The 27,896-nt window shown below is 41.4% G+C and overlaps 1 protein-coding gene across 1 annotated transcript in view; it reads left to right on the top strand.

Moving 5' to 3' along the window:
* LOC146798868 (nesprin-2-like) overlaps nucleotides 1-27,896 on the top strand; it is a 1,144,883-nt gene that overhangs the window by 36,089 nt on the left and 1,080,898 nt on the right. Inside the window, exon 2 of the mRNA XM_085627789.1 lies at nucleotides 18,536-18,655. Coding sequence (XP_085483915.1) covers nucleotides 18,571-18,655 — 85 coding nt within the window. The 5' untranslated portion in view covers nucleotides 18,536-18,570. The remainder of the gene's footprint in view (nucleotides 1-18,535; nucleotides 18,656-27,896) is intronic.

Below are 27,896 nucleotides of genomic sequence, written 5' to 3' on the forward strand. Positions count from 1 at the left end.
CAAATATCCTGGGACAAAAGCTAGATAGTAACATAGTTGATGTTCTACACACTAAGGGGCTCATTTATGAGCCCCTGCGTCGTGACGCACCGGTGGCGTAAAACATGCGCCATGTTGCGCCATATTTACGAAGTGACGCTTCTAGGTAGATGCGTCACTTCGTAAACCCCTGCGCTACATTATACCTGTGCCAGGTATGATGTATGCAGGGTGGGCGTACCTCCGCAAGAAAGGGTCGTAGGAGTGGCGCAGTGAAACTATGAGGTTTCGCTGCGCCACTACTAGGACGCCAATGCGTCAAAATCTTATGCCTGCCTCGTGGCAGGCGTAAGGGTGACGCAGGCCCTTTCACATGGGGCTTCGCCCATGTGAAAGGAACATTGCTGGAGTTGCGTCAGGATTCTGACACAGCTCCAGCAATGCGCCACTTTTTGCGCCAACAGATATGTCAGTTATACTGACGTATGTGTCCTTCCCTGCGACATGATGCGTCATATTATAAGTATGACGCATCATTGGTGTCGCAAGGAGGGCGCACTGAGAAGTGACGCATCGCTGCTTTCACGCAGCGATGCGTCACTTCTCATAAATGAGGCCCTAAATATTGCAAGCAGCCCCGTACTTAGTGCATGCCTTGCACTCAACTGTCTATTTCATAAAGAGGGCTGTTAGCACCAAATGTAATGATACTGATAAACATAAATGGAAGAAAAGAGGGGCCAATCATAGCAAGCCTTCTCTGGTCCTGCGTCAGGTAATAGTTCTATAAAACCTACTCTGCAGCATCAGAAGGCAAGAACAACACTAATAGTCTGTAAGCTCTAAAATAACAAATCACTTGTGGGTAGAGGCAGCAACGTTGGTTACTTGCACATATTAAAAGAAGCACACCTTTTATCTAATAAAATGTATATCACGGCAGACACATATGGGTCTCAAATCTGATGAATTGCAGATCAATATAAAATCTAAGTGAGAAGTTGAATTCTCTGTACACTATGTGAACTGCTGCTTTATGTTATCATCACTGACAGACTTTCATGGGCGTGCAACTATAGGTCCTGCATATGTGGTATAAGCACCTCCCAACACACTTTTAGAATGAGGTCCAGGTACATAATATCATCACATGGTCAGGGTCACTAACTGACGTGTTTTAATTGTTCATCAGAAAACAAGGAATTTTAATCTCGTTGTGTAGGAAGGCAGGGCTGAGTTGGGCAGGGCTAAAGTGTTTCTAATAGTGAATATTCCGAAAATGTCTAAAGAGAGAGTTTTTACATGCTATACCTCCGATATAAAAAAAAAACACAACACCAACTTCCCTACTTGCTAAATACGTGTGATCCTGGTGCATCGCTTTATGTTCCTCACAACACACTATGGAGCTTCTGGAAACAGGCCAATCTCCTTTAAACATGTGACATTAAAGAAACTGAGCAACTGTTCTAGCGCTTGGTTTGGAGGTCTGTGATCGAATATCTCCTCGCTCAGTACTTATCCTGTTTCTGCCTTGGTGACAATATTGTGAAACTTATCTTATATGGGCAAAGTCAAAAGTAACGTATCATGCTAGTTCTCCCCTAAAATCTGAACTCTGTGAATATATAGTCTCAAAATAACAGACTCTCCCATTTTTCCGACACAGAAGGACTGTAGATGTCTATTAAAGAATGACAGCACACCGAAAACTGCATTTCCAGCATTGCTTGGGCTTTTCAAATAATCCTTTTCTCTGCAGTTTTTACCATCGCCTAAAATGCCTATTGGTGCTGTCTGTGAGATGACAGATTATGGGGGATTTTTGGTATTTAAACATGGATGCCTTGCAGTTAGATACATTAGCGTTACACACAGTTTGTTAAAACTGCTGTCAACACTCGCTCGGCACAGTTCAACTATGGCCGCAAGGTCAACAGTTCGTGCTGCTGTATTGCCTGAAAATTAAGCAGGAGTAGTAGGCAATGTCACAAAATGCTATCTACCATTCGGAAACTGGTTAGCACTGTCTCACAGTCCGATGATTGAACCACTGACAGTTTATTAGGGGGAGGAAATCACTGAAGCTATAAAAACACATAGGCACGTTTTGACTCTCGCACACACACACCCAGTAATAGTGTGAGACAACAGTGAAGCTAGCAGTTTCTGGCTGCCTCTTTAAACAATAAAAAAAAGTGCAAGCGCTATAAAAGGAACAGCTGGGAGGTGGAAAGACATAGTACCTCAATCACGACGGGAGCAGCGGACGGGCACTGATTAACTTGAATGAATCTGTGCTTGGTCCCTGCTCCACTGAAATGACCTGAAATTATGTTTTGCCAGCAGTGGCCAATTAAGGAGGTCGTGAAAAAGAGTCACATGAAGACTGTAAATAGTAAGCAATGAGAGGGCTCCAAGGCCCTTTTTGTATACAATAGTGTTTCGCAAGCGAGAAGCATGCACTAGCGCATGCTCTCTCAGGCCCAACCTTAAAAAAACTAAGCAAAAGCAGCAATTTTTTTGGTCTCAAAAATCACTCATTGCAATAATAGTCACTAGCACTCAAAGCAACCATTTTTTTGTGGATGTGCTCCAGGTGAAATAGCTGAACACCGTCACTCACAGTGAAACTAATCAATGTCCAAAGTGGGCTGGACATTGTCCCATGCTAAGTGCTGGAGGAGGTGGAAGAAAAAAGTAAATGACGCAAAGAAAAACAAATGGATGAAGAGTGCTGGCTGAAATCTCCTTTATACATATATTTGTAAAATCAAATGGTCTTGGCTAACACAAGCCCTAATGGCTGATCTGCATGCACGTCGGACTTATAAATCCCTAATTCTATTGATAGTTACTTTTACAAAATAAAAATTGAAAACATATTTTGTGAAGAATATCAAAGAGGAAGGAGATACATGGTGGTACTTTGTCCTAAAGGTAATATTGGCTTAAGCCAAAAGGCTCCACACCAAAGAATGAAAAATGAGCACTTCCTAGCATCTCTGAATAAAATTGTTTTATTTCCCATAACCTAAATATCAACAGGGAACATTCAATATTTAAGGCTATGCATTGGTATCAGATATTAATTGTTAGTGGTGTGGTGTAACATCTTACTAGCAGCTCAAACTAACTGTCATTCTTCTTGCTTTTGAATATATATAGTTTATGTTTCTGCTCCTGGTTTTTCATCTCACTTTTATATGATTTTGTGTATTTGTTGCTCCTACCCAGTATGTTAGCAAAAATGTTGATGTATTTCAGGGTTTTTCATGCTGTTTGCTGAGTAATCTTACTGTACAGTTTGCCCTCCTGCTTTCCTGGGCTGGACTGGGAACCCAAAGCAGCTCAGCAAATTTTGACAGACCAGCCCCAGTACGGTGCATAAGGAGTGCAGCGAGCGAGCCTGCCAACTACAAAGGGGGGCTTCTAGGAGTTCTCCCCTAGAAAATTTGGGGGAAACGATGCATTCTACAACACAGTTGTCATTGTATATTCAGTTGTAGTAGCTTTTAAAGCATAGTAAATGATGACCTTACTGTGTACCAGCATACAACAATATTTGTTGGGGCTCTTCCAATGATTAACTCACAATCACCCTTCACCAGTGCCTCTCATTTATCCATAGCTCCTCTCTCACATTTATTTTATTTTATAGTGTCTCTCTTACCAGTGTAGGGTGTTGGAGCAGTTTACATCACACTCATACAGAGTCAATGAACCATACATGTGTAAATCAGTGTATAGAAAATGTTACATAAGGCAACTGGGACTACTCGGTGTAGGATTCACATGCCATCCATACTAGTAGTCACTTTTTAAGAGTGCTTGGTCTGGATAATCACAAACTCAGGATTCAGAACATAACACAATGGTTAGGGTTGACTTTAAAATAAGAATTTATTTCTACCCAAACAAACCTTTTTAGCAGCATCAGGATAATGAAAGACGGGGAAAAAAAAGTAACTTTCTAACCTGTACCATGCAGCTCTTTAATGGCAGTTCATAGCTCACTGTACTAGATTACGATTGTAACTTATGCACAGTAACAGAAGAATCTCTGTGACAAAAGCAATAACCCACTGAGCTACACACATATATTGTTCTTCGATCTGTGTGGTACACGTTCTTTGCACCAGGCATATTAACCCTCTGTGCTAACTTTGACAAGTCAAAACTGCCACAAGACAAAACTCCCATCTCTCTCCAGCAGGTACATTAAACACCAGAGTTAGCAAAGCATATGGAGGTGCACCAGGTAAAGAAGTCCATTCAGGCATAGTGTATCAAAATCTTTATTTTTCCATCATGTTTTCTTTATTTACACACACTGTCCAGCCAACATGTTTCGTCCCATAAACAATTGGAACTTCATCAGGGCTTAATCTCTTGTGACAGTGCGTAGAGTCCCAAATAGGTGCAACATCATTGTTCCAGCTGGGTACGCTGGCAACTATGGATTCCCCCAGGAAATCACTGTGGCCCCAGCTTGATACCCTGCTAAGTATCAACCTCTTCAGTCTCATATAGTCCGGGACCAGCCCACACCCTTAAAGCCTCCTGTGGAAACCCCTGATGCCTGGTAAAGCCAGTCCGGCCTTGCTGCTATCCTAACAAACAGTTAGTTCATCCAGCGTATTACCTTTACAACTATTACAGAATTTAGGGCGTGATTTTCAAATGTTTCATTCGCAAGGTGGTTGCAAAGTGCAAATTGACATTTTACGAATAGAAAGGAATTTTGCAAACAGACATATGTACAAATAGGTAGTTCACACCATTATGAAATTGTAGTCAGTCGCAAATCGACCTACCTCATTAATATGCATGAGACAGTTCACGAATTGCGACCCACTACAGTTGTCTAGAGTCATAGGCATGGCGGGCTACTGCAGTCACCAGATCACCATGTCTGTGATTACTTTTAACTAAAGCAATCATTTGCTTTTTTTTAATGCGGCCCATTTCATAAAAGCAAAACAGGGCACATTTTTTCAAAAAAGACATGGTAAACAAGCCTTTTTAGGTCGAGCCTGGGCAGTGCATGCGCTGCTGTGAGGCATGCAGTATTGGAGTATGGCTTTGAAGCCCCGCCCACTTCCCGCCCATATTTGTTATTGGCTTGTGTCATTGTCCTTCGTAAATGCTGGCTTACGAGTTGTTATTAGGCTTGTTAGTCCCTCCTTGGTACCGCCTTGTCTGCATTTGTAACCTCCCATGGCGACTGGCCTTTTTACTTCTTTTGGGACACTGTATGTCTTATTTAGTCTATAAACACTCTTTTCTTTATTGGGATTCTACTACTGCAGGCACAACATGCTTTCCTCGCTATGCGTGCTTTCACTTTCAAGCAGCCCTGGACAATGGCGGCTGCTTCTTTGAAGTGAAATAGGTCTCCCATTTACAAGAGTTTGAGCTATTGCCATTGTAAATGTCAATAGCTTAAACTCTCGTAGATGTGAGACATATAGCATTGAAAATGCTTGTTTAGGATTATCCTAAAAAGTGTTTTTATCAACATTCTTAAAGGGGAAGGGGTCCCTTGGCTTACCACCAATATGGATTTAGTGGTAAAGTATTGATGTTTTGAGACCGGATTTTCGTCGCAAAATGTTAATACATCTCTTAAGGAATCAGTATTTGCAAGGGACACCTTTTAGACATCCCTTTCAAATAGCGATTCCTTAATGTTTATCCATTTAACGATTCAGAAAACCTTTTCCGAAACATTAATTGAGTTTAGTTAATTACAAAAATTGTTTTATGGGCTGTAAACCCTCTGCTTTACTTAATCTGAGGGTTTGAGACCATTAAAACATTTTGTGAATTAGGCTCATAGTTACTGTTCCTCCCCTACTTTTCCTAATTTAAACACCACCTTAATCTGCTAGCTATCTTCTTTTCAAACATTTTTGATCTTCTTTCTGTGAGTATCACCAGCAGCGCTTACATGAGGTCCCTAACCTAACCAACAAGTAGGCAAGTCACAATGAAGCTAAAATATTAGTCACCCCAGGTTACTCCCTCTTCCTATCTGTAAATGAACCGACTAAGCTTTGTCTTTCAGCTAAACCTGCTACTGCCCTCCAAGATCAGATCACCCTACAGGCTTCAGAACCCTGCCTCGCCTCAGTTCACTTCCCAGCCAAATCATCATGTACAACTCGCTCAGTCTTCTTGGTCTTTAGTGGAATTTAGAAACATGCTACATACGCAATGTGTCTGGCTTCTCTGAGATAAAGTGTATTTGCCATGAAGTGCACTGTGTGACTCCGTCTATCTTATCCCCATACTTAATCAATTCTATATTGCTTTTTATTAGTTCCATCACAATTAACAGTAAAGATTTTTATTGCAGAACAATTGACACAGACATTTGCATATTTTGCTTAAGAAAATGGTTACTCAACAGTAGTCCTCAAAATGGGTCCACTAGTGGTTGAGGTGGAGGGTGTGCCAATATTGGCTTGGCCCAGATTTGCTTCCTACTCCCTCAAAAAAGGAAGGAAAAAAAAAATCAAATAGATATTCTCTCATATAATTTCCCCTTGGAACCTCCTCCTCATGCTGTGGTATCCTCCCTTCAAGAGAACATTCAGCAGCCTCAGTCGAACTTGGTGATCTGTCAATATAGATTAAAAGTGAAAAAGCAGTCTCTTCAAGACCTCCCATGGGTCCTCAGGTCTCAAAGGCGTTCCTACAAGATTGCACTGCCGCCTCTGATGGTGGCTGCATTTAATCACAATGGTCTGTAGATATCAGTGGATTTGAATGATAGGTAACTTGACTAGTCTATCTCACCTCTCCTCACTTGTGGCCTCTTCAGATTTCCAGACAAATAAGCTGCGACTGCTGCTTAGCACCTATTCTTGCTTATGGAGAACGTTTGTGACTGGGCTGTGCCTTAGCTATAGAAACAGTTGGCTTCTAAGCCAATCCACTTCTTTGAATTCTCAGCTGCTGGGGCAGTAGTATTGATTTTTATTATCTCCTGCATGTCTGTTGGAGAGAGGAGACCTCTCATGTCAATTCGATTTCCTCCCTCATAGCTCATGTTTCTATGTAAAACAAATCTTGATGCCTGCCCCGATAAGTTATGTGCGAAGATGCATTATCCTCTTGAGTAAGGCTGGCCAGTCACCTAAGCTCTGGCAGGAGTATAGAATAAGTGTATCCAACATGTTTGCTATCCAACTAAGCCCCAACTACTATATATACAGAGGGTGCCTGGATGTGGATGGGGTGGTCCTGGTAACATTCTGGTGTGACCACCAGATTACCAGCCCTCCATTGAAGCAAGAACCCGGATGGCTTTCACCAGAGGTGAGGAAATGCCAGGTATCCTTGGAGTAAGATAGTGGCAAGTCTGGCCTCCTCAAATGACAAAAGAGGGGAAGGAAAGGAAATCTTTAACGCAGTCCTGCACACATCCTTCCCAAGAGACAATCTGTAAGTAGTTTGAGAATGCTGTTCTGCTTAACCACCAAAAGTCAGAATCGACAGGTGGAAACAGTGTTATCATGGATGATGAATGGGTGACACAGATTCCACCAGTCGATTCTGACTTTTGTTGTCAAGTTCGGCCTCCTTCCAGATAACCTTTCCTCTAGGCCCTGCAAAGCTATGGTTGCCTTCGTCAAGGCTTAAATTAGGCTTTTGTTAAAGTGAGAGATGAAAAAGAGGATGCACAACCGTATGATGAGGTTGAGCATGCTGGAAAGACTTTCTTGAACCCTTTGACTGCCCTTACGATGAATATAAATATCCTAAAAGGTCAGGTCACCCTTATTATTTACATATGCATAATTCTGTTTCCCCTCACCTAGCTCAGCACCCTTTTTTGTCCCTCAAAATGAGGGACAATCTCCTGTCTCTGATGCTGGGAAGGAGTTTGACACTGCCTTACCCTTTCTGGGCACTGGCAAACACCTGAATGAAGTGCCCAGGTGCTCACCTCCTGACTGTTTCACTGATGCATGTGACATCAACACAGCACATCTCAAGGACCTGGGATTATCTAGTCCCTCCAAGAACCTTCCCAGGATTGGATGGTGGACGAGACTACAAGAGTTATAACTATCACTGAACCACAGCTACTCCCTGGCCATGCCACCTGGTTCCGTCAACCTTCCCTGGAGCAAAAGAGTGAGGTGAAAAGAAGGTGGGAGGAATAGCACATCTCTTCTCATACTACCACCACCCTTCCCATCCTCCAGCAAAATAAATTTACCAGGAGGTGGTGATTGTTCCTAGCCCCTCTTTTTCCCATTCTCGCTCCCTGGTTTAATTTCACACAGCTCCTTCGTCAACATGTGGTTTCTTGCTAGGGCACAAACATACAGCTCCTCCCTCACACAATGTATTGGGAATGAGCTGTATGTCTGTGCCCAGGAAGGAGCCTGGCACTGATTTGATTTGTATTTAGCCTAAGGAATCATACATTTCCCATTGTTGCACCTAATTGATGAACTAAAAAATTGGGAACATATGTGAGGGAAAAAGGAGTAATGGGTCACAAGGTTTCACTTGTAAATTGTTTTTTAGAAAGCAGACCCGCACAAATAATATACCATTATGTCCATCAGGCAATAGCTGTTGCAGACCGTGTATTGACTGTAGTTTGTTCAAAAGCCCATGATACCCAGAGCTATACAATAGTTTTGGCTGCATTCTAACAGTATATCACTTAATAATGAACAATCTTATGAATAGAAATTGGGGGTGAATGAAAGCTATGTATTTTTTAAATGTACCTCAAATGTTTAGTTTAGAGAAAGGGGACATTTGTATAATTTCAAATTCGGGATTACCCATAATGGCAGGTTATACTGAGGACTTTTTTTTCAAAAAATGTTTTTTGTGGATACTGACTTACAATAGGAAGAGAAGAGAAATTCAACAGATGATAGCAAATATTCTACCATCCTGCATTTACATACTTCTCCCGATTAAAATAATACTCACAACCGTGGATGGGACTATTGTCCAGGATAGGAAAGGCTCAATAATGCAACCAACGAACGCGCAAGGAAGAATCTTGGATTTAGGTTGATTTTTTGGGTATGGATTGCTGCAGTATTTGGGGTCAGCCAGCACATGGGATAATATGTCTGAAAAATAGAAACGCAAAGAATTCAGTTTATTGCCCTTCCGCACCCAGAACCTTTAAAACCCCACTCTCAAGAGACCAGGAGAAAAAAGATGTAAATGAAGACTAGGAAGGGATATGTTTCTATGTGAGGAAGAGTGAAAAACAAATGTTAAATATCTGACAAATGCGAAGTTAAATGCTCTTTCATAGGCAGCCAATTAGGGTGAGGGAAGTCTGGTACCCATCAATTGAAACTGTAGGATGCGTAGATGTGGAAACTATGATTGTGGTAGATTTCCAGGCAACACAGGGATGATATCTGCGACCAAAAGACAGATATTCTAAACCAGTATTTTCTTTTCATTTGCTTTTAGAATTTCCCAGTGCACCCCACCCAGTTTTTCACTAGTTAGCATCATGACCCTCTAGATAACCTATACCAGTCTAGTAACTCCATGCTTAGGGCAGCCAGGGTAATACAGATGATGGTTGAGCAGTAGCAGGGCTACATTCCTGTGTGAGAAAGACTGAAAGGAATGTTTTAGAAAAATTTTGTGAAAATTGGATCAATATCATGGGGAGTATTCTCTTAACCAGCCAATCAGAACAAATTAGGTCAAACGAGGACTGGCATCCAACGATAGAAACCTTAAGATGTGTGGCTGTTTTAAGTATATGGTTGTGGCATGCTTCTATCTACGGCATAGGAATAAAACTGGCTACCAAAAGACAGTACCCTAATCTTTCATTTCAGTTCAGTTGTTTTCTAAATTTCCAGAAAGTACCGCACAGCACACAGTTTATCACCTTTCGGCACCTCAACTCAAACCAATAAAACCCAAACTTGTGTGGTACCGATATATTCTCAAGAGATTCTTGGAAGCCCAGATGTCTGTCAGCACTTAGCAGGAGTATGTTCTGGCATGCTTTGGAAAAAAACAATGTCATGGTCAGTGTTCTCTCCAGGCTTGTCACTTAGGGGAAATGTGGTCTGGCTTGCACCACTAGATTCTCTATTGTGTGCAGAATAAGAAAACATATAGTTTTTATACTTTCTATATTGTCCTGAATTTGATATTTATTATCAATTAAGCAGTGTACCACAAACATTGATTCTGCCACAGTTTAGTGATCTGCACTTATATTACATAATTGATTGTGCAAAATTAAATCTCTAGAAAAATCCACATATTTTTAGAATGGCCAGACTGTAGACATTTAGTGCAACATTTCTTTGGTTAGCATTCCGGGATTTAGATTTGTCAATTTGAGAAATACATGAAAATATCTAACAAATTTGTTAGGAAAATGACAATATATCCAGATTTTTCATTATATTTTTTAATTGTAATGAGACATTGATGTGAGGTTTGCACCAATACCTAGCCTTGGATATTCTGAAAAAAGGATTAGTTTGTATAGGTGCACAGACACCTGTGTGGGCCATGTTTCTGAACAACTTAACACAGATTTTTGGAAAGGATAAATGGCCTCATGGATTGCTTGGTTGGTGTCTCACACGGTGGACTGCCGTCCCTCCATGGGTGGGGGAGGTTATGACCTCTGCCACATTTTTGTAGGGGGAACAGCTTCTTTAGAGATCCCCACCTGCCTGATGAATATATCTGTGGAGGGAACCACTGCAGCTTCCTTCGCAATAGTGACGTTTTCTGACCCCATGCCACATTTAAATCGCCCGGGAAGAAAAAACCTTTGTTCTGAGAAAACAAACTCCCAAAGTGTGAGTTTATGTTTTTCTGAAATAACAGTAAAGAGCCTGATTTACAGGGAGATATTTCACTGGTCCTATGGGTTAGTTAACATTTTCTTTTGCCTGTTTCCACCTTGAAAGGCGACCGTCACTGTGACCCAGTGGTCATGTGGCAGATGGACCAATAGGACAAGGGTTACTACAGACAGTGCCAGTGGAGACTCCACCATGGGTATCCCAGCATTTTCCCAATTCCAAATAGAGAAGGGAATGTTCTACTCGCTCAGCCAAACCCTAAATAAGGTGGCTAACCAGTATACACTCTTCCCTCAGTCCCATCCCATACTACTAGCCCATGTGGAGCTCAAGGGGTGCGTGCCTACCATCTTTTTTCACTAGGGCAAAGGAAGAAGTAGGGGACATGTGTCTGCAACTGGTCAGATGATGCCTTGGTAAACTCTAGGACATATTTGAAGGATCACCTTATGGCAGGGGTCTTCAAACTGTGGGGCGCGACCCCCAGGGGGGCCGTGGAGTGATGCAAAGGGGGTCGCGCCTTCCCAGTCACACTTCTGCCCAGGCCCAAGGGCTTCAGCCCCCCCCCCACACTTCCCCCGTCCTGTGTCTCAGCCCGGGCTGCTGCAGTGAAACTTGAGCTGCTGGGGGCTCAGCTGGGCAGTGTCTGGATTCCTATCTCGGGCACCCCCGTGTTTTTTCACAGGTCTTTAAAGACCATTTGCATTTTAACATGCCTTTGTAAACTGGTTACAGAGGCTTAGGTTTTTTGCTGGTTCCAGTACCCCCTGGGTTCCCACTGTGCCTATTCCTTACATTTGGATTTTACATTCACTGCGGTAGTGTGAGAATGCATTTCATGGAAAGGAATACAAAGTTGGCTTCCTGGGGGCACTGTGAAAGTTTATTGTGCTTTTGAAGCACCTGCTGCAGCGTTTCTTTCCCTGCAATTACCAGGCCTCACATAAATGTCAAGATAACTCGTGTGATTAATTATCTTCCTGGAGAGAGATCAGTGTTTTGTATAGTTGAGGTTTTGACTTAGGTGAAGTTAGTGCAGAGGGTTAATATGCCTGCTGCAAAGAACCTGTACCAAGTATATTACAGAGAGCGTATGATGTGAAGAGATCAGCAGGTTACTGCTTTCAAAAGAGACATCCTTCTGTTACTTGCAATTTATAACTTAAAGTCCTAATATAGAATAGTGAGCTATTAACTTTCATCTTAGAACAGCATGCACACTACAAAGAATACCTTATTAGACCATTGATTAATGTTGCAAAAAGGGTTAATTTGGCTAGAAATCAATTCTTATTATTAAAGGAAACTCCCAACTATGCTGTTTCTTTTTCGACTCTGAGTTTGTGCTTCTCCACACCAAGCACTCTTGAACTATACTGCCTACCAGTATGGATGACATGTGACTCCTATACTTTTAGTCCTTTGGCTTATGTAACATTTCCTATACACAGATTTACACACTTATGATTGTCTCTGTGTAATGTGTGTGTGATGCAAAGTGCTCGGACACCCTACACTGGTATGAGTGGCACTATATAACTAATTCAATGCATCTGAGAGTGTGGGGTTATGGAGACTTGGTCACTGTTAAAGGGTGCTAGTGAGAGAATCCGTGGTGGGGGTGGTCATTGGGGGGGCACCAACAAACATTGTCGCACAGGGCACCACCAGCACTAAAGCCGGCCCTGGGAAGTATGCACAGATAAGCGCTGAAAATACCGCTTTAGGTGACTGCTTTTTTTTGTACCGACAGGGCCATCAAAATAATCTGCTGGTAACCCTAACCATAGGACTGGAAGTTTGTTGCAGGATCAGCACATTATTTATTTCCTTCACCCTCGATCCCCGATTAATGCCGCAATAGTTTAACTTAGATCTTAAAGTCTACGCCCCGTCAATAACATGCTGAGTTACTTCATGGGTCTGGGAATGCACCCTGCATTCAGACAACTCATTCCTCATTCTCGCCCTTTATTGTCACGCTCACCTTGCACTCACAGTGATCACAATGCACTCACACTGATCACCATGCACTTGCACCATTCACCCGCTCATCTTGCACTCACAGTGATCACTCTGCACTCAAAATGCACTTGTCCTGCTCACACTATACCTCAACCTGCAGTCACACGAGTACACTACTCATCCTGCACTCATGTGACACTTCACTCACCTGTCCCCCTCACTACTCAATATGCAACTCACTCAAACAAGCCCATCAGTAATCATACATTCATTCATCCCATTCTGAACTTGCATCCGCACCCAAAATGAGAGAGGACAGCAAGGGAGTGAGAGAATTTGATTGAAGAGGTCAGGGATGAGGAGAAATGTGAATTGCCGAAGAGAAGTGTGGACACGCAAGAAGTGAGTGTGATCCAAAGGTGAGGGCTTCTGTTAGAACAAAGGGGAGATGTGAAAGAGGAATGGGGGGACTGGAGAGGTGTAAGATACAAATAGACAAAAATTTGAATGAAGAGACGAGGTGAATGAGAAGTGCTGAGGGGCACGGGAGGTGACAGGGCCAGAGAGGCCATGAGATAAATGTGAGAGACTGTTAGAGATGAGGGCAGTGAAAGGACAGAATGGCAAGAGGTGATTAAAGGTGAAGTGAGAGGTTGAATGGGGAGAGTTCGTTCAGAAGTTGTAAAAAGGGGTGAAAGAAAATGACCTGCAAAGTGAGAGAGGGATCCGGGGTTAGGAGAGGAGAGAGGGATGGAAGGGAGGGGGTGAGAGGAAAGCTGCATGGGTAAACGGCTTAACTCTACACAAAACCGCCAGGGTTTTAAGGGACCCCTGCTTCTTCCGGTCAGGGCCAGGTGAGCTTCTAATGTGGCAGCACGTATTGCTGCAGAGTGGAAGGCCCTTCACAAAGGTTGACTTGAAATCTTTCTGATGATAATTGCTGTATTTTGGTTATAAATGGGTACTGATTGGGTGAAATCTTTCCTCAGCGTTACTGTGTAACAAATATCAAAATAATGAAGCAATGCTATCCCAAAATACGCGGCATCACATAACCTCATTTACATTTTCATCCCACGCAATTTAGTCAACAGGTTTAGACATTTTTGTCAGGAGGGGGTCCTTACGCCTCAAAATGTTGACAGGGGGGTCTCGGTATCCAAAAGTTTGAAGACCCCTGCCTTATGGTCTTGGGAATGCTGATTGCTAGTGTTTTTGTGAGCTGCCTTCTAGCCATTCACAGACTTTTGTCCCCCATCTTCTCCTTTCACATTGGTATTAAAAATGTGGAGTCTAATGAATTCCTCATGTTGATTTCAACTGCCATTCATTGTGAAAATTTGGAACCAGCGAGTTTGTGAAAAGAACAGTTTTTGGCAACTTGTTTTACCTAAAGATCTTATATAGCACACATCTCTAACAATTACACCCCACCATGTCCTGTTACTTCCTAGCATCACATGAGATAGACAACTAGACTTTTGTTCTGAACAGCTCAGTGAGTCAACGGAGCTCCAAGAGTTTTGCCAACTAGTCCACTATATTGATTTCACCTGTTTCTCTTCCTCACACTATTTCCCCTTGATAATTCTGTACATGTATCTCATTCCTGTGCACAAATGCCTATTGGGCATAGCGTTGTCATAAATGACTGCTGCTGTGGCATAGTGAGAGGTGCTTGAAGCCCATCCTTCGATTCGATTGAATGTCTGTCCTTCACCATTGACCTTCACTGCCTTGTTCAAGGAACAAGGGGATTTACTCAGCTGTTCTGCCACCAAATAAACCAAAATTCTTCAAGGTGCATCTTTCATGGATTGCCATGCTCCACTTACTGAGAGAAGACAATGTTGTGTTGCACGGATTCCTCAGGAGGGGAATAACATTTAGTTCCCCCAGTGCCATACACTAGGCCTATTGACAATCCCATCATCAAAGATGTCTATATATGAGGACCAGGTAGAAAGAGAGTAAGCCTATGGGACACTTCTTGTTTCCTTTGCTGCCCCACTACTGCCACATCCAGCTGGTGGGACATCACCGAGCACTTCCTGAAACCAATGCAGGAGTCTTACTGACCTCAGATAATATTGTGGCTCACCCGAATGGTTCCTTTCATTAGATTTCCCCAGAGCCAGAATAGTCCTGTTCGAAGGCATTGTCCCTTTTGGACAATTGCACGACCAGCAGAAAGCTTCAGAATAAAAAAGAGGGCCTGGCGCCATCCCATAAGAGTGGTTTCAAGGGAAAACGTCAATGCTCAGACTCACCCTCTTTCAATCACTTTCAACTCACCACTGTTTGGCATATGAGAGTAACAGAGGCATCAGGCTAACTGGCTCGGAAGCCAGGCAGACTGGCGTTTGGTTTACGACGTTGGATTGAGATACATGTGGCACGGTTTAGCACAGAAGACCATCCATCAACAAAGACAAAATACCCAAACTTAAAAACAAATTGGAGATGGTTTCAGTCTAATGGATGATTCACATTATGTTTATGCTGTTTGATTAGTGGCCATTATCAAACTAAGGGATCGATATGGTTGTGGAACCCGATGACTTAATGGAAAAGCTAAAGATAAGATAGAGACAAGTTGAGAGGGGTGTAGGAAGACAGAGACAAAGCCAGTGCTTAATTTGTTCTGGTGGCTTCTGGTGGGGGGTACTGGTGCTCATTTTTGTAGACGGGGACTCTTTTTTCCTCGATCAGACTTTCTCCAGGGCAACAGTAGTGTAGGTTGGGGCGTAGCTTGGTCAGTAAGATTGAGGGGGTGTGAGCTTCAGATATTCCAACAATCAGGCTGGCATATAATCGTAAAATACATTATATGACAAGCAGGGGGCTTTAGACACGCCTGAGGGGCAGTTGAAAGGGAGAGGTTTCTGGATTTGTAGTAGTACAAAGAGACAAAACACAATATTTTGTAAAATAGCTAACATTTTTGAGGACTTTCAAAACCGGAAGGAAGAGACTGTGTGTGCATTTTTGTCTGTGTGTATGTAAAACTTCCTGGTGAAATCTGACAGACATCTCACCATCCCCGACTGAAAGCACCTGTACCCAACTATTTATCAGAAAATACATTTGTGTGTGTGTGTGTGGGGGGGGGGGGTTAACACACAAAACACTCCCCTGAAGCTATGCCCCTGAGTGTAGAGTAGAAGAAGAAATACACTTGATGTTGATTGAAGACTAACCACCTTTACCAACCACTCATTCACAGCTCTAGAGGTGGGATCCTAAAAAAAACTATGGGGCCCTGAACTTATCTTTTTACAAAATGAGAGCTGCAGGACACTTCTTGCTGATCACAAGAACGCCTTCATGCTGAGGAAAAGGCTCTATAGACCAGTGGTTGGGTTCAGTGAGCTTGAGTGAAAATGGAAAAGATTTCTAGCCGATAGGGTCGTGACTTTGCAATACCTACGATTTCCATGTTTTCAAACATATGCCATTCGTAGCGCTGGTAGGGTGCTGAACCTCAATGTACCTTCTCCACCCCGAATCCCCCCTCTCTCTGCACGCTCCCGAATAAACTCCTGACACGTTCCCGCCTGCCTCACGTGGCCGAGCTGTCACGCCGCGTGTGCTGCCGAAAGTAATGGCGCATATTTTATTTATGTGAAAACTGTTTTCGTTTTGCTCGGGGAATGAAAGCTGCGCAGGAGTAAATGAGGCCGCTACAAAAGCAACATGTCCAGCCCTTTTTTTTCTAAACTTATCGTTGGAGTCGATCCAAAAGTATAAATAGACGAAGACCCAAGTTCAAGAAGAATGCGCCGAGCTCTGGCTGCTTTTTATAAATAAATCCTGCTCGTCATTGAGTTGTTTTGACGGAGAGTAGACAGGACAACACACACGCCTGAGAATATCAAAACCGAAAATACATCCTAGGCACTGTTTATGAGTGGGCTGCAACTCTCCAAACTCTGCTCAAACTCCTGTTTGTACAGAGAGACTGGGGCAGGGCAGGGTACCCCAAGTATGTGGCTTTACCCTGCAGAAGAATAGGATCCCGACGTGAGGCTGACAGGAAGGGCAGAGTCACCTTGCTCAGAGTGTGAGGCCAGTGCTTATTTTGTAAAATAATAAGCGCCAGGGCCCTGGTCAGGAGGCCACTGCAGCTTGCGCCCCCCATTGCCCCGTCATCACTGCTAATGGCTGTACCAAAACAACTACTAACCATCTGTCTCGCCTGCAAGTGCAACAGTTCAGATTATTCCGGGTCCCCAAAGCTAAAGGAATGACTGGGGAGGCAGGTATTAGTAATTTTTTATGTATATTGTATTCATAAACAACCATTGTTTTGCTCATTTCTAAATTAGATGAGCAGCGCCAACATGTGGCAGTCTGTCATAAGTGTGGTGTTGTCAATTAAGTGCTGGTGCAGAGCACTGGAAACCAATTTTAGTGCTGGTGATGAGCCCCACAAGCCACCGGCTCAAATTAAGTACAGTACAGTGAGGGTATTTCCAAGTTTCATGGTGCAGGGGAGCTGGTAATTCTTCTCGCACCATGATATTCTACGTATCCCAGCCGGATTGTGAAATGACAAGTGGGACCTGGATTTACTGTACCAATTTCCACCAATATTTCCAGATTCATGCTGCGTTTCTGCAAATAAGTTTCTCCTGCTTAGAGCAGGAGGAATCCATGCGCGGTAAAACCAATTGAATACCAGGTACAGAGTCACAGTTGGCGCAAATCAGAATCACTTGCGCTTGAGGTATGGCTCCACCCAACTGGTGTTGTATACTCTAGGACCACTTGCTAGGTGTCAACAATTGTTCCATATTTATGTTTTGCAGTTTTATATAGCACAAACTCGACCCAAAGGTATGGGAGCGCTTTACACAAGCACCAGTTACATTACACAAAGTCAGATTCATTTTTTAGGCACGGGGATATTAAGCGATTTGCCCAGAATCACAGGGCGTTGAGCCGGCACTGAGCCTTCAACCCAGTTACCCAGTTCCAAAATCTTTAGTTATGGACGTAATGCCACATCCTCTCCCCCATATCATTGCAACTTGCAAGGAGGAAGGGAATCCTCTTTCAGGCCCTCTCCTTTTCTTGCAATTTCAAATAGTCCCATTAGGCACTTTGGGAGGCAGATAGACTTTTCCACTTAAAGTACCTTTAAAGTTTATTGTGGGCTTTTTTTGCGATCACAAAGCCTGAGATTTAGCAAATTGCAGACTTAGTGACAGAGAAAGCACTTAGCCCACAGAGTCTAATAGTTTGAAACATTTGGCAGAAAGAGGATTAACAATGAATTGGATTAAGATTTGTTGTACTCCAGTATATTCCATAATCCTTATCATGTACCTCTCTAGTTCTTGAATACTTCATACGTTGGTGATCCCTTAGGGATTAATAAACTATATGTGACAATCCAAGAAATTAGTGAAATACCATGCAGGTAAAGGGCAAACTGTACAGTATTTCACTATTCCTTGCCTGGGGCATTCACTCATGCCTTACAAGTTCACATAAGATTTGCATATTGTTTTGCGCATACAGTTAGAGGATTTTGCTAAAACTACTTTGCCTCTAATAATAACTGTGAATGAATGCAAGGCTTTATATACGTTGTACAGAGCCTCAGGCAAAGAAAAATAAAGGTGTGTCCACTTTGTTGTAAATAGTATAAAGAGGAACAAAATATATAAATATGTTAGTTCAAGTTGGAAGAAAATGCAAAAGCCTCATGGGAAATTCATGTTCAACTTTTATTTACTGTACAGTTGCGGCAGCAGTAGATGTTGACAGGGCCTTCAAGATGGCCTCCGACAAGGCGTCGTCCCCTCCAGCAGATGACGAGGAGCAAGGCACATATATCGATGACCTGCACCTGATGCTACAAGGTACGACGTGCGAGTTGCATATTCTGAAGAGTAAAAGTACAGTATTTTATTTTTTATAAAGAACCGACAGAAAAAGATCAAGCACACAATCTCAGTTTAAGCATATCACTATGTATTTCATGCATTTTAGGCAATCCAAAAGTGACCGGAAGTGAAATAAAAACAATGTTAGAACTTCTTATCTTTAAACAGATCACATTTTGATTGTATTTTCATGCTATTAATTCAGAAGGAACATCTTTAACCATTTAGGACCTCTTAAGGAGTTTCCTGTTCTAGGGCCCAGTAACTCGGCCGCCTGGAGTTAAGGATACCCAAGGTACCTGTAGCTAAGTTTCAGCAGCTCTTGTAATTCCAATGCGGAAAGTAACTCCTCCCTTCCTGGCGAAATGCGGCAGTCTTTAGAATGAAACTGTGCATTGAATCAATGTTAATAGTTGCTGTTTAACATGTGGACAGCTCAAATACCTTCCACACGAGAGTCAAGCACCTTTGACTTAGTTGCGAGCACTCACATTGTTCTGTAGCAGTCACCTGAAATTAGAGCAATGTAGCATCAAACCCGTAATGTCCCTTGTCTATCCATACCAGTACATCACTGTTTATGAGGGAAATTCAAGCCTACAACAGAATGGAGCTAAGTTAAATTGTTTATTGATGTTCTTGTTAATGTCTAAACCTTAGTGCAATAGCTAGACAGGAAACCCTGAGCAATGTGTTCATTGATAGGTTAGAAAATAAATGAAACTGGGCAGCTAGGTTGGCTATCAGTTATGAAATGATGACTACATCAACCTAGCATTACTCGCACTCTGTACCAAAATGTAACAGGACAACTTTTAGCCTTGTTCACCGCTCCATCCAAAATGTTCCCATGTCAACCAGGGTTGTGTCCACCTCCAGGGGCTGGTTGTCGGCCGCCCTGAGATTCCAGATGATATGCCACACAGAGGAACTAACTTGAAGCCACAGTATTCAATCAGGTTCATTCATCATAGTCTAATTTACAATCCAAAGATAGCCTTTCCACAATCAATCGTATCAACTTGAACTTTATTTGTTTATTTATTTATTGAGCAATAAAAATACATTACAGTGACTGTGTTTCGCTCTTCCCAAAAAGAGTTTATTCAGGGCTAGTTCTTAGTTACTCTCAGCTTGACTGTGTTATCAACAGGGCTGTTTAACCATTCCAAGACAAGTGTCTCAATTCGTTAAATGTTCAAGAGTCCGATTCCGAAATATGAAGTGCATATATATCTTAACCTCTTCAATGCCCATGACGAGCTGGTCTCGTCATGGGCCGCGGTTGCGCTGTGCCCATGACGAGACCAGCTCGTCATAAACCCCGCCCGCTAATGAAACGGCCGGCACAGGGCGGGGAAAGGGGCGGGCACTGAAGGGGTTAAATTATCGATTTTAAACCATGCTTCCAAATAAAGGACATTGAACAAACAAAAGTTTTTTTAACAGTTGTAGTCACAAAACATCACGCTGAACGGCATAAAAACCCCGTTTGTTATGGTCACAGCATTCCATTAAATACAGCTAATGCTCCCATTGGTAAGCAAGAAATAATTCTGAAATTTCTTTTGTACCATTAAATCAATTTGTGAAACTGATATAATGCTTAATAATATAGGGCCTTGACGACCCTGGGCAAAGTTTGCGCCTTACAAAGCTAATATTCATTCATTCAGATCCTCTGATGTTCAAATCAGAAATATTAGGAATAGCATAAGTTAAATTATCTCAAAGCAAACCAGTAAATAGTAAACCTAAAAGATGCCAAATTTTATAGTGTAGAGTTTTTGCTAAATACATGTGGAGTGGGTTCCATATGCTTTTAGGCCTAGATATTGGTGGTAGTAGCATAGCGTACACTTAACTCTGTTCATTGCAATAGATAAGGTCTTTGTGTCACTGTGCGGTGTGTCGAGTTGGTTTTTTGTCCCAGGACAGTGCAACTTGTCTTTTTGCTTTACCATCGCTTTGTATTTTCTTATTTGTTTAGGTATTTCTAAAACATAGCCTAGCAGAGCTAGTAGTGGGCTTGTTTTTATTTTCATCTTTGCCATTTCAGATTGGTCGATAAAAATAGTTCCGCAATATACATGTATACCTGGGCTTGTCCACTCCAGGCGTAAAAAGTCTGCCACGCCAGCATTGCATCGTATATAGTGGGCATCTGATCATAATCTCCTGTCCAATACATATTTAGCTATATATGTTCTGTTCAAGAATTGTAGTGCAGCTCACTTTTGTCTACCTTTAAGTGATATAGCATTTGTTTTTACACTACAGTAACTCAATTTTGAGTCTGTTAATTGTGTGCCTATGTCCCTTTACCAATTACCTGTAGCTTAAGTGGCCAGTGCAGCTATGCGATTTGCACCATTTTATACAGTCTAGACTGGGGTCTCCAACAGGTAGCTCGGTAGCGACTTGGAGCTCGCTATTATCTTGCAAGTCATTCTTTAAAGTGCTGCCCATCACATTACATAATTCAGAGGGCATAGCCATATTGAAGAAGGCAACGCTACACATGTTCATATCCTTTTGGTAACCTTCAGTCAAATCAATATGGCGACATGCTTACAAACAAATGCATATGATGACAGCCTGAAGTATCTGCAACTTGACCACCTGCTACCACTCTGTTTCTCAAGACCACATGGAGACGAGTCTCTTTTCAAGCCTCATTCTATCAGTCATACAATGTCTGTGAAAACTGGACCCCAAAAGAAGTGCTAGTAATAGCCAGACTGAAGTTGCCAGAGTATGCGACTGCCAAAGACACAGTGGAAGTGTGTGAGAACCATACCTTAGCAACCCTATAGCCCAGGTGATCAAAGGCTGCTTTGAGAGTGGAGACAGCTAATGACCATTTTTGTTTTAGATGGTGGGAGTGGTGTGTGCGTTTATTTATGTCTATTTGTTTAAATATGTCTGTGTGTATATGTTCACTAATGTTGCATTTACACATGTCTATGGCATTGTGCTCCTTTTTGAAAGACATTATCTCTTCCTGGAAGCTGTTCATGCTGCTAGGGCACACCAAATGTATCTGGTGCCCCAATATAAGGGGTTAATTTCTGGCAAAATAATGTATTTTTCTGACATAATGTTGACTCTGGCATAACAGTGATACAATTTAAAATATCATTGGACTAATCATGGCATAATGGCAACTATCATTGTGATGATGTAAGTAAACTTAGCTGAAATGTGGCATCTATCAGATAATTTTCACCGTCCTTGGAATAATAATGTACGTGGCTGATATGATGTGGGGGTTCTTAGCATTATGGTGGGCATCAATGGCAAAATTTTGTTCATGACATTCCGGTGGGCATCATTGGCATAAGGTAGGCATCTTTGCATTTTGGTGGGCGTCCTAGGCATGTGATTGTAAATCCTGGGCAGGTGGAGCAGAATCTATGTGATGCATTTGTACAGGGGAAATTACACGTAGGCGTTTGGAGACCATGCCTGAAAAATAGAAAGTGCATATTTGATAGAAAACCATGTATATTCACAAAATGTATATGCTGATATTTGAAAGCAAAATGAAAATCCAAAACATATTTAAGCTGCTCATTGAAGGAAAGTTCATTCTGAGTTGTAGAGATTTGTAGCTTTTAGTATTTGTTTTGTCCAGTGGGCACGTGCTGCTGCATTTTCCTTAGTCATATGAGGTCATTTATCAATATGAAGCTTTTCTTGACATTGTTGTTTGTAACTTCCTAAACACCAGGGTGGTTGGTGTTCTACGGCAACATTGAGTTTTAAATATCTTCCTTTCAGAATATTGTATGCAGAATATAGACTACCAATATACCATGAAGGTAGCATAGACAGGTAAGTATTGTTTTTGTTCCATTCTGAACTCCACATCTATCTTTAGAGTATGTAGATGTGGAGTTTAGAATAGTGACTATATACTTATTTATATATGTGTACCTTCATGATATTGTATTAGTCAATATTCTTCAGATGATAATTTGGCATTAGTCAATATTGTGACATATATATATGGGTGGTCACTAATAGTAATCCTCCAATGTGTTGTCACCATTTTGACTGTTCCTGATGTGGTTACTACAGTTTTAAAAGTCACGATAAGCTTGGGACTATTTTAATTGATCAGAAGTAGCTCTCTTTATAGAAAAAGTTGATGACCCCAGATCTAGATACTATATTAGCTGGATTATTATTCAATGTGAAGTATGTCAGGGTCCCATAGCTATTGGTTCTTGGGGGAAATATAAAAAAGTGGCTCCAGGGCCATTTTTGAACGAAAAATAGAGGAAAGCAGCTAAGGGTGTCCTGTCATCAGGGAATGCAAACAGGTCTAGTGAAATTGTTGTTCAGCAAACATCTCTACCAAGGTGCCTCTCACTTAACCCCTGAAGTTCCTGGCAATCTCTGGGCTCTGCTTTGGGTAGAATTACTAAATTCTGCAACAGTGACTTTTGGGGGAGCATAATACTGTACTTTCTGCTAGTTTGTTGAAGAATTTCCTAGCCATTTCAGTGTTACATATCAGGTTTATCTCCTTCATACCTTTGATTTTAGGTTTGTTTAACAGTGTGTACCATAATACTTTGCTTGTAAATATTTTTAATACGATATTTATGGAGGACGATATTTCTTTCCTTGATATTTCGACATGCAACCTGCCGCCACCAATGCAGACTGTTATTTATAGTTGTTTTTAACAATATGAAATCTGTAATGGATGAACTTCCACAGATGTTTTTATGATGTTTAATTGTATTACTTGTAGCCTCAGTAGAGGTTAATATCAGTTAATAGATAAGCCATGGGGGAATTGTTGTTTCAGCAGCGATGTCTGCAACATTCTCCCCATTTTTGGTCCGTTGCACATTTGAAGTTCTTGCAGCAGGCAAACAAAATGTCCACGGGTGTTCCCACATTACTCATAATCGCGATTCGGCTGGTAGCACTTGTTAGTTGTTACCTGCTTATTCGGAATTATAGCTATATACTTATAATGGGGTTCTTTGCACTGTGCACCATACACAATGCATTGTGGAATAAGTGCCCACAGCACATACAGAAGTGGGCTACACTGTACATTCCATCCAGGAACATGCAATTAATCAAGTCAACCCTCATTTTACAACAAAGGTTGTTGTTTTATGCTGTTTTATTTGGTCTTTTACGGTGTGTTTTGCCGTAAGTTTTTATCCGCTGAGATGATTGTAATTGATGAATAGGGTTTATGCTGTTGCTGACTGTCAAAAAACGATTTACTTTGTATATCTGTACTTTATAATCAAAATGGTGTTACAATATCTATGGCTACCCTGTAATTCAATATGGTACCTGGCACATATTATGTTACATAACAACAGTGGTTCAACCGGTATTGCTCACATAAATGTAGTCATTGTTTTATATAAAGCTACATGTATTTTACTGTGAAAGAACACACACATGCAGTAAATCACTTTTACAACAACTTGTAGCTAAACATTGGGCGTAGCAAGAACAACTCAGTGTTTGTTGATAAATACAGTGTAATGGTGTACTAATTTCCATCATAAAAAAGACGCGTACTCAATAATACAAAGCCTAGCTTAGTGCTCAGTGCTCTATGTAGGTGAAGAGCAGTAGAGAACTGTTATGTGATCATTTATTCTTGTTTTCAATTTTCTAAATTTGTTTTAAGATATTTATATGTTCTTTTATGATTGTTTTTCACAATTGAATAAAGATATTTTTGATGATGATGATGAGTCAGCGTTCCCCCACTTTCTAAAGAACAGGTACAAGTGGAGAGGATAGTGTTAGGAAAATCATAGGCAAATGAAGAATTCGATTTAGTGCAAAGTCTATAAGTCTGTTTTGCTTCAAGTGTGGATGCCAATTGCATTTTGGCCATGGAAGTTCATAGATGACTCGGTCACAATCCGGAAATTAAATGTTTGAGGAGGCAGTCCTAGAGCTATGAGAAGTGAAAGCAAGTCATAAACAATGGGTCACAGAGATAAGGGCATTTTTCTTGTGAAAAATCGATTAAGACAAAAACAAAAAAGAAATACAGACAGTCTAAAACCTACCCATTATGTACTAACCCATTTTACTATACACCAGGCCATTACGTCATGGTATGGTATGGATCAATTGCAATTCCAAATAAGGAACCTAATCACTAGGAAGATAAAGATTATTGCTCAGGGTTACGCAGTCCAATTAAGTGGATTGACCAGGATTAGATATGATCTCTCATGATTCCGAATTGGCAACAAGAGGCACTTTTTTGTGAAATATCTGTTCATGGACAGAGAACTTACACTTGGAGGAATTGAAACATAGTGAAAAAGAATACACAGAGAAGGAGACAGAATTAAAGGAAGTATTGAGAGATTGTCACAAAAGATGGAGTGAAACAAATAATTTAATGTATGAGGAAGGGGACATAATATAAAAGGAGATAAAGGATGGTAGGCAGGAATAGAAATAGGGAAAGAGAGTGATTACAGGGAAGTTAGAGAGAGCCATTGCAGTCACTAGGGCAAACACAAGTGTAAGACAAGAATGGGAGAAATATTGTTAAGAGAGACCTACCAAAAGGCTGAATTAGAGTAAATACCGGGTCCCAAGACTTTGCTCAGCTGGTGCTGAATGTTGGGGGTGTCAAATACCAAGGTGTCTAGTCTTGATTTCATGTCATGACTCTTTAATCTACCACCATACACAGCATGTCAATTAATCACACTCTTGCTTTCTCCCTTTGTCACTGATTGCCCATCTTTTTCTTCTTTCGTCTTTCCCACTTTTCTTCCTTTCTCTCTCATGTGCTGGGTCAAAGCCTGGTGATGAAAAATAAGTCCCTGTCTCCAAACATGAGCGTTGGTGGACCCAACGTCATCTCCTGGCTCATTTTAAGCACTGAGTCAGCGTAAGTATAGAGTGAGAAAACATCAGAATATGTGAGAGTTGTGCATAGATAGACTACAAAGAGAACACATGCATGGTCTGAGTCTTACACGTAATGGCTCATTTAAAGGTCAGCAGGGTGCTAAACCCAATCATAACTCATTTTTGTAACTGTTTTATGTTCTACCATAACCCTGAGTGCAGCACGAATTGTGTTCACTCAGGTTTTAATCTGGATTACACAAACTACTTTTACTTGTGTTGAAACTGAGGTGCACAGGCGGGGTGTTCCACAATTGTTGGTGACACTCAAACAGGCAGGAAGGGCCAAGCACATAAGTTTGGGACATCACTTGAAAAGGCAGGCTGCTGTTTGAGAAAAGAGTTTTTGTTGACACTAGGTCAGGTGGAAGGGGTCAGACTCAATCATACGTTTTGGCAACACTTTCACAAGCCTGATGTGACAGATGATTACAAGTTTTGACAACACTTGCACTTTTAGGAAGCCATGTTTGTTGTAATATTAATGATTGATTGATTGGGGGGTTTTAAGATGCCGTGGGACTGGAAAAGAAAACAAATATCAGCAGGACTATTTGGCGGGCTTTTATTTATTTATTTAATTTTAATATATTTTTAAATTGGTTTGGGATTTTTCTTTTGTAGTGTTTTCATTTTATTACTGTTTCAATACTGCAGAAATACTTTACTTTACTCATTGCCTCTAAGTTAAGCCTGGCTGCTCTGTACCATGGGGATGAGCACGGGTTTATTTAGTGACTTACGTGATTCACCCTGCCAAGGACTGTGGTTAATATTATTTGAGATAGGTTAATTCCACCCACAACTAATACTCCAATTACTTATAGCCATGAAGCTGAAATTCAAAGTAAAGATAAGGTTGTGAACGTCCACTAAATTACCCTTCCCTATGTAAGGTTATTAATGGCTGATTTTGGTAGGAGTAGGGGTGGGCAGTGTGATAATATATTTAGGCTTCCATTTCCTAATCAGTAAAACCTGTCAAACCTTTTAATTCTGGAGGTGGAATAGAATTGAGGGATTAGAATTGGAATTTTTCCTGTGTAGTGTTTTTACTTTACAACTGTTCGAAAACTGCATAAACACTTTACTGTGAGTATTATTTGAGATGCGTTAATACCGCCCACAACTAATACTCCGATTTTGTACACTCATGAGGCTGATATTCAGAGTAAAGACAAGGTTGTGAACTTCAATGAAGTCACCATACTCTGTGAAAGGCTAATCATGACTGATTTGGTGGGATTAGAGGTGGGCAATGTGATAACAGCTTCAGCGTCAGTTTCCTAATCAGTAAAACCTGGTAAGCCTTTTAAATCATGAGGTGGAGTAGTGTTGAGGGAGATCTATCTAGTTGTTTATATAGGGGAAATGCAGTTGCAATCAGCAGCACTTTCTTGTCAAAAAGAATGGATGTGAAGCAGTGCCACTCAATTTTGAAATATTTTAGGCATCTGCAACGTTTACACAATGCAATAGGCGGCCAAATTCTTTAAAAATAGTTAAGAAATGTATCTAAAATCACTTGGATTAAGTTTTTTGGTAGAATTTTTTGCTAATTGTCGAGACCTCCATTTCTGCATTCGTGATGGCCATTTGGTGGCAATCACAAAGGGAACCCTGCCTTTTAATGTTCATTGGCCACACAGTTTGAGAATCCTAGTAAATTACGATTAAATACATCCAGAGCAGAACACAGATATTCTCAAGCCACGAAGCAGTCACTGTGGAAGAATGCAGCAGTTGTATGACTTGAAAAACACCTTCAGGCAATGTATTTGTATTGAAACTGCATTGCTCACTCGAGCCACGCCTTGCACATGGGAGATACTCGCCTGGCCTGTTTTGTTCTGCCAGCGACAAGATCGCCGTGATAGTCAACGTGTGACCTTGGCAGTACAGCTCCAAGCTGAATCTTTGACTCACAGATATTGCCGGAAGGTGCGGTTGAGCTCAGGTTACCTCGTCAGCACATTCAGTCGGTTGTTTGACAGCGAACCCAGGTGTCAGTGAGGGAAATGTATTTTTACGTAAAAAGGATTTTTACTATTAAACTACAGCTCTAAATAAACAAGCATTTACAATGCAATGGTCTCGGCAATATTATAGGTAGAGCTATTGGTATTGCTCATTATTTTTTTATCCCTAATATAATGGCATTGTCATTTCTATTGACATTAGCTTTTTTTTGCATATGTGATACCTATTGCATTAGCAAAGAGAGAGTGAGGTAGTCCATATCCTGCATTGTCGAGGAGTGAATTCTGAGAGTAACCAGCTTCTACTTCAG

This window comes from Triturus cristatus, chromosome 9 (genome assembly GCF_964204655.1).
Source record: "Triturus cristatus chromosome 9, aTriCri1.1, whole genome shotgun sequence".
In the NCBI taxonomy this organism is placed as follows: domain Eukaryota; kingdom Metazoa; phylum Chordata; class Amphibia; order Caudata; family Salamandridae; genus Triturus; species Triturus cristatus.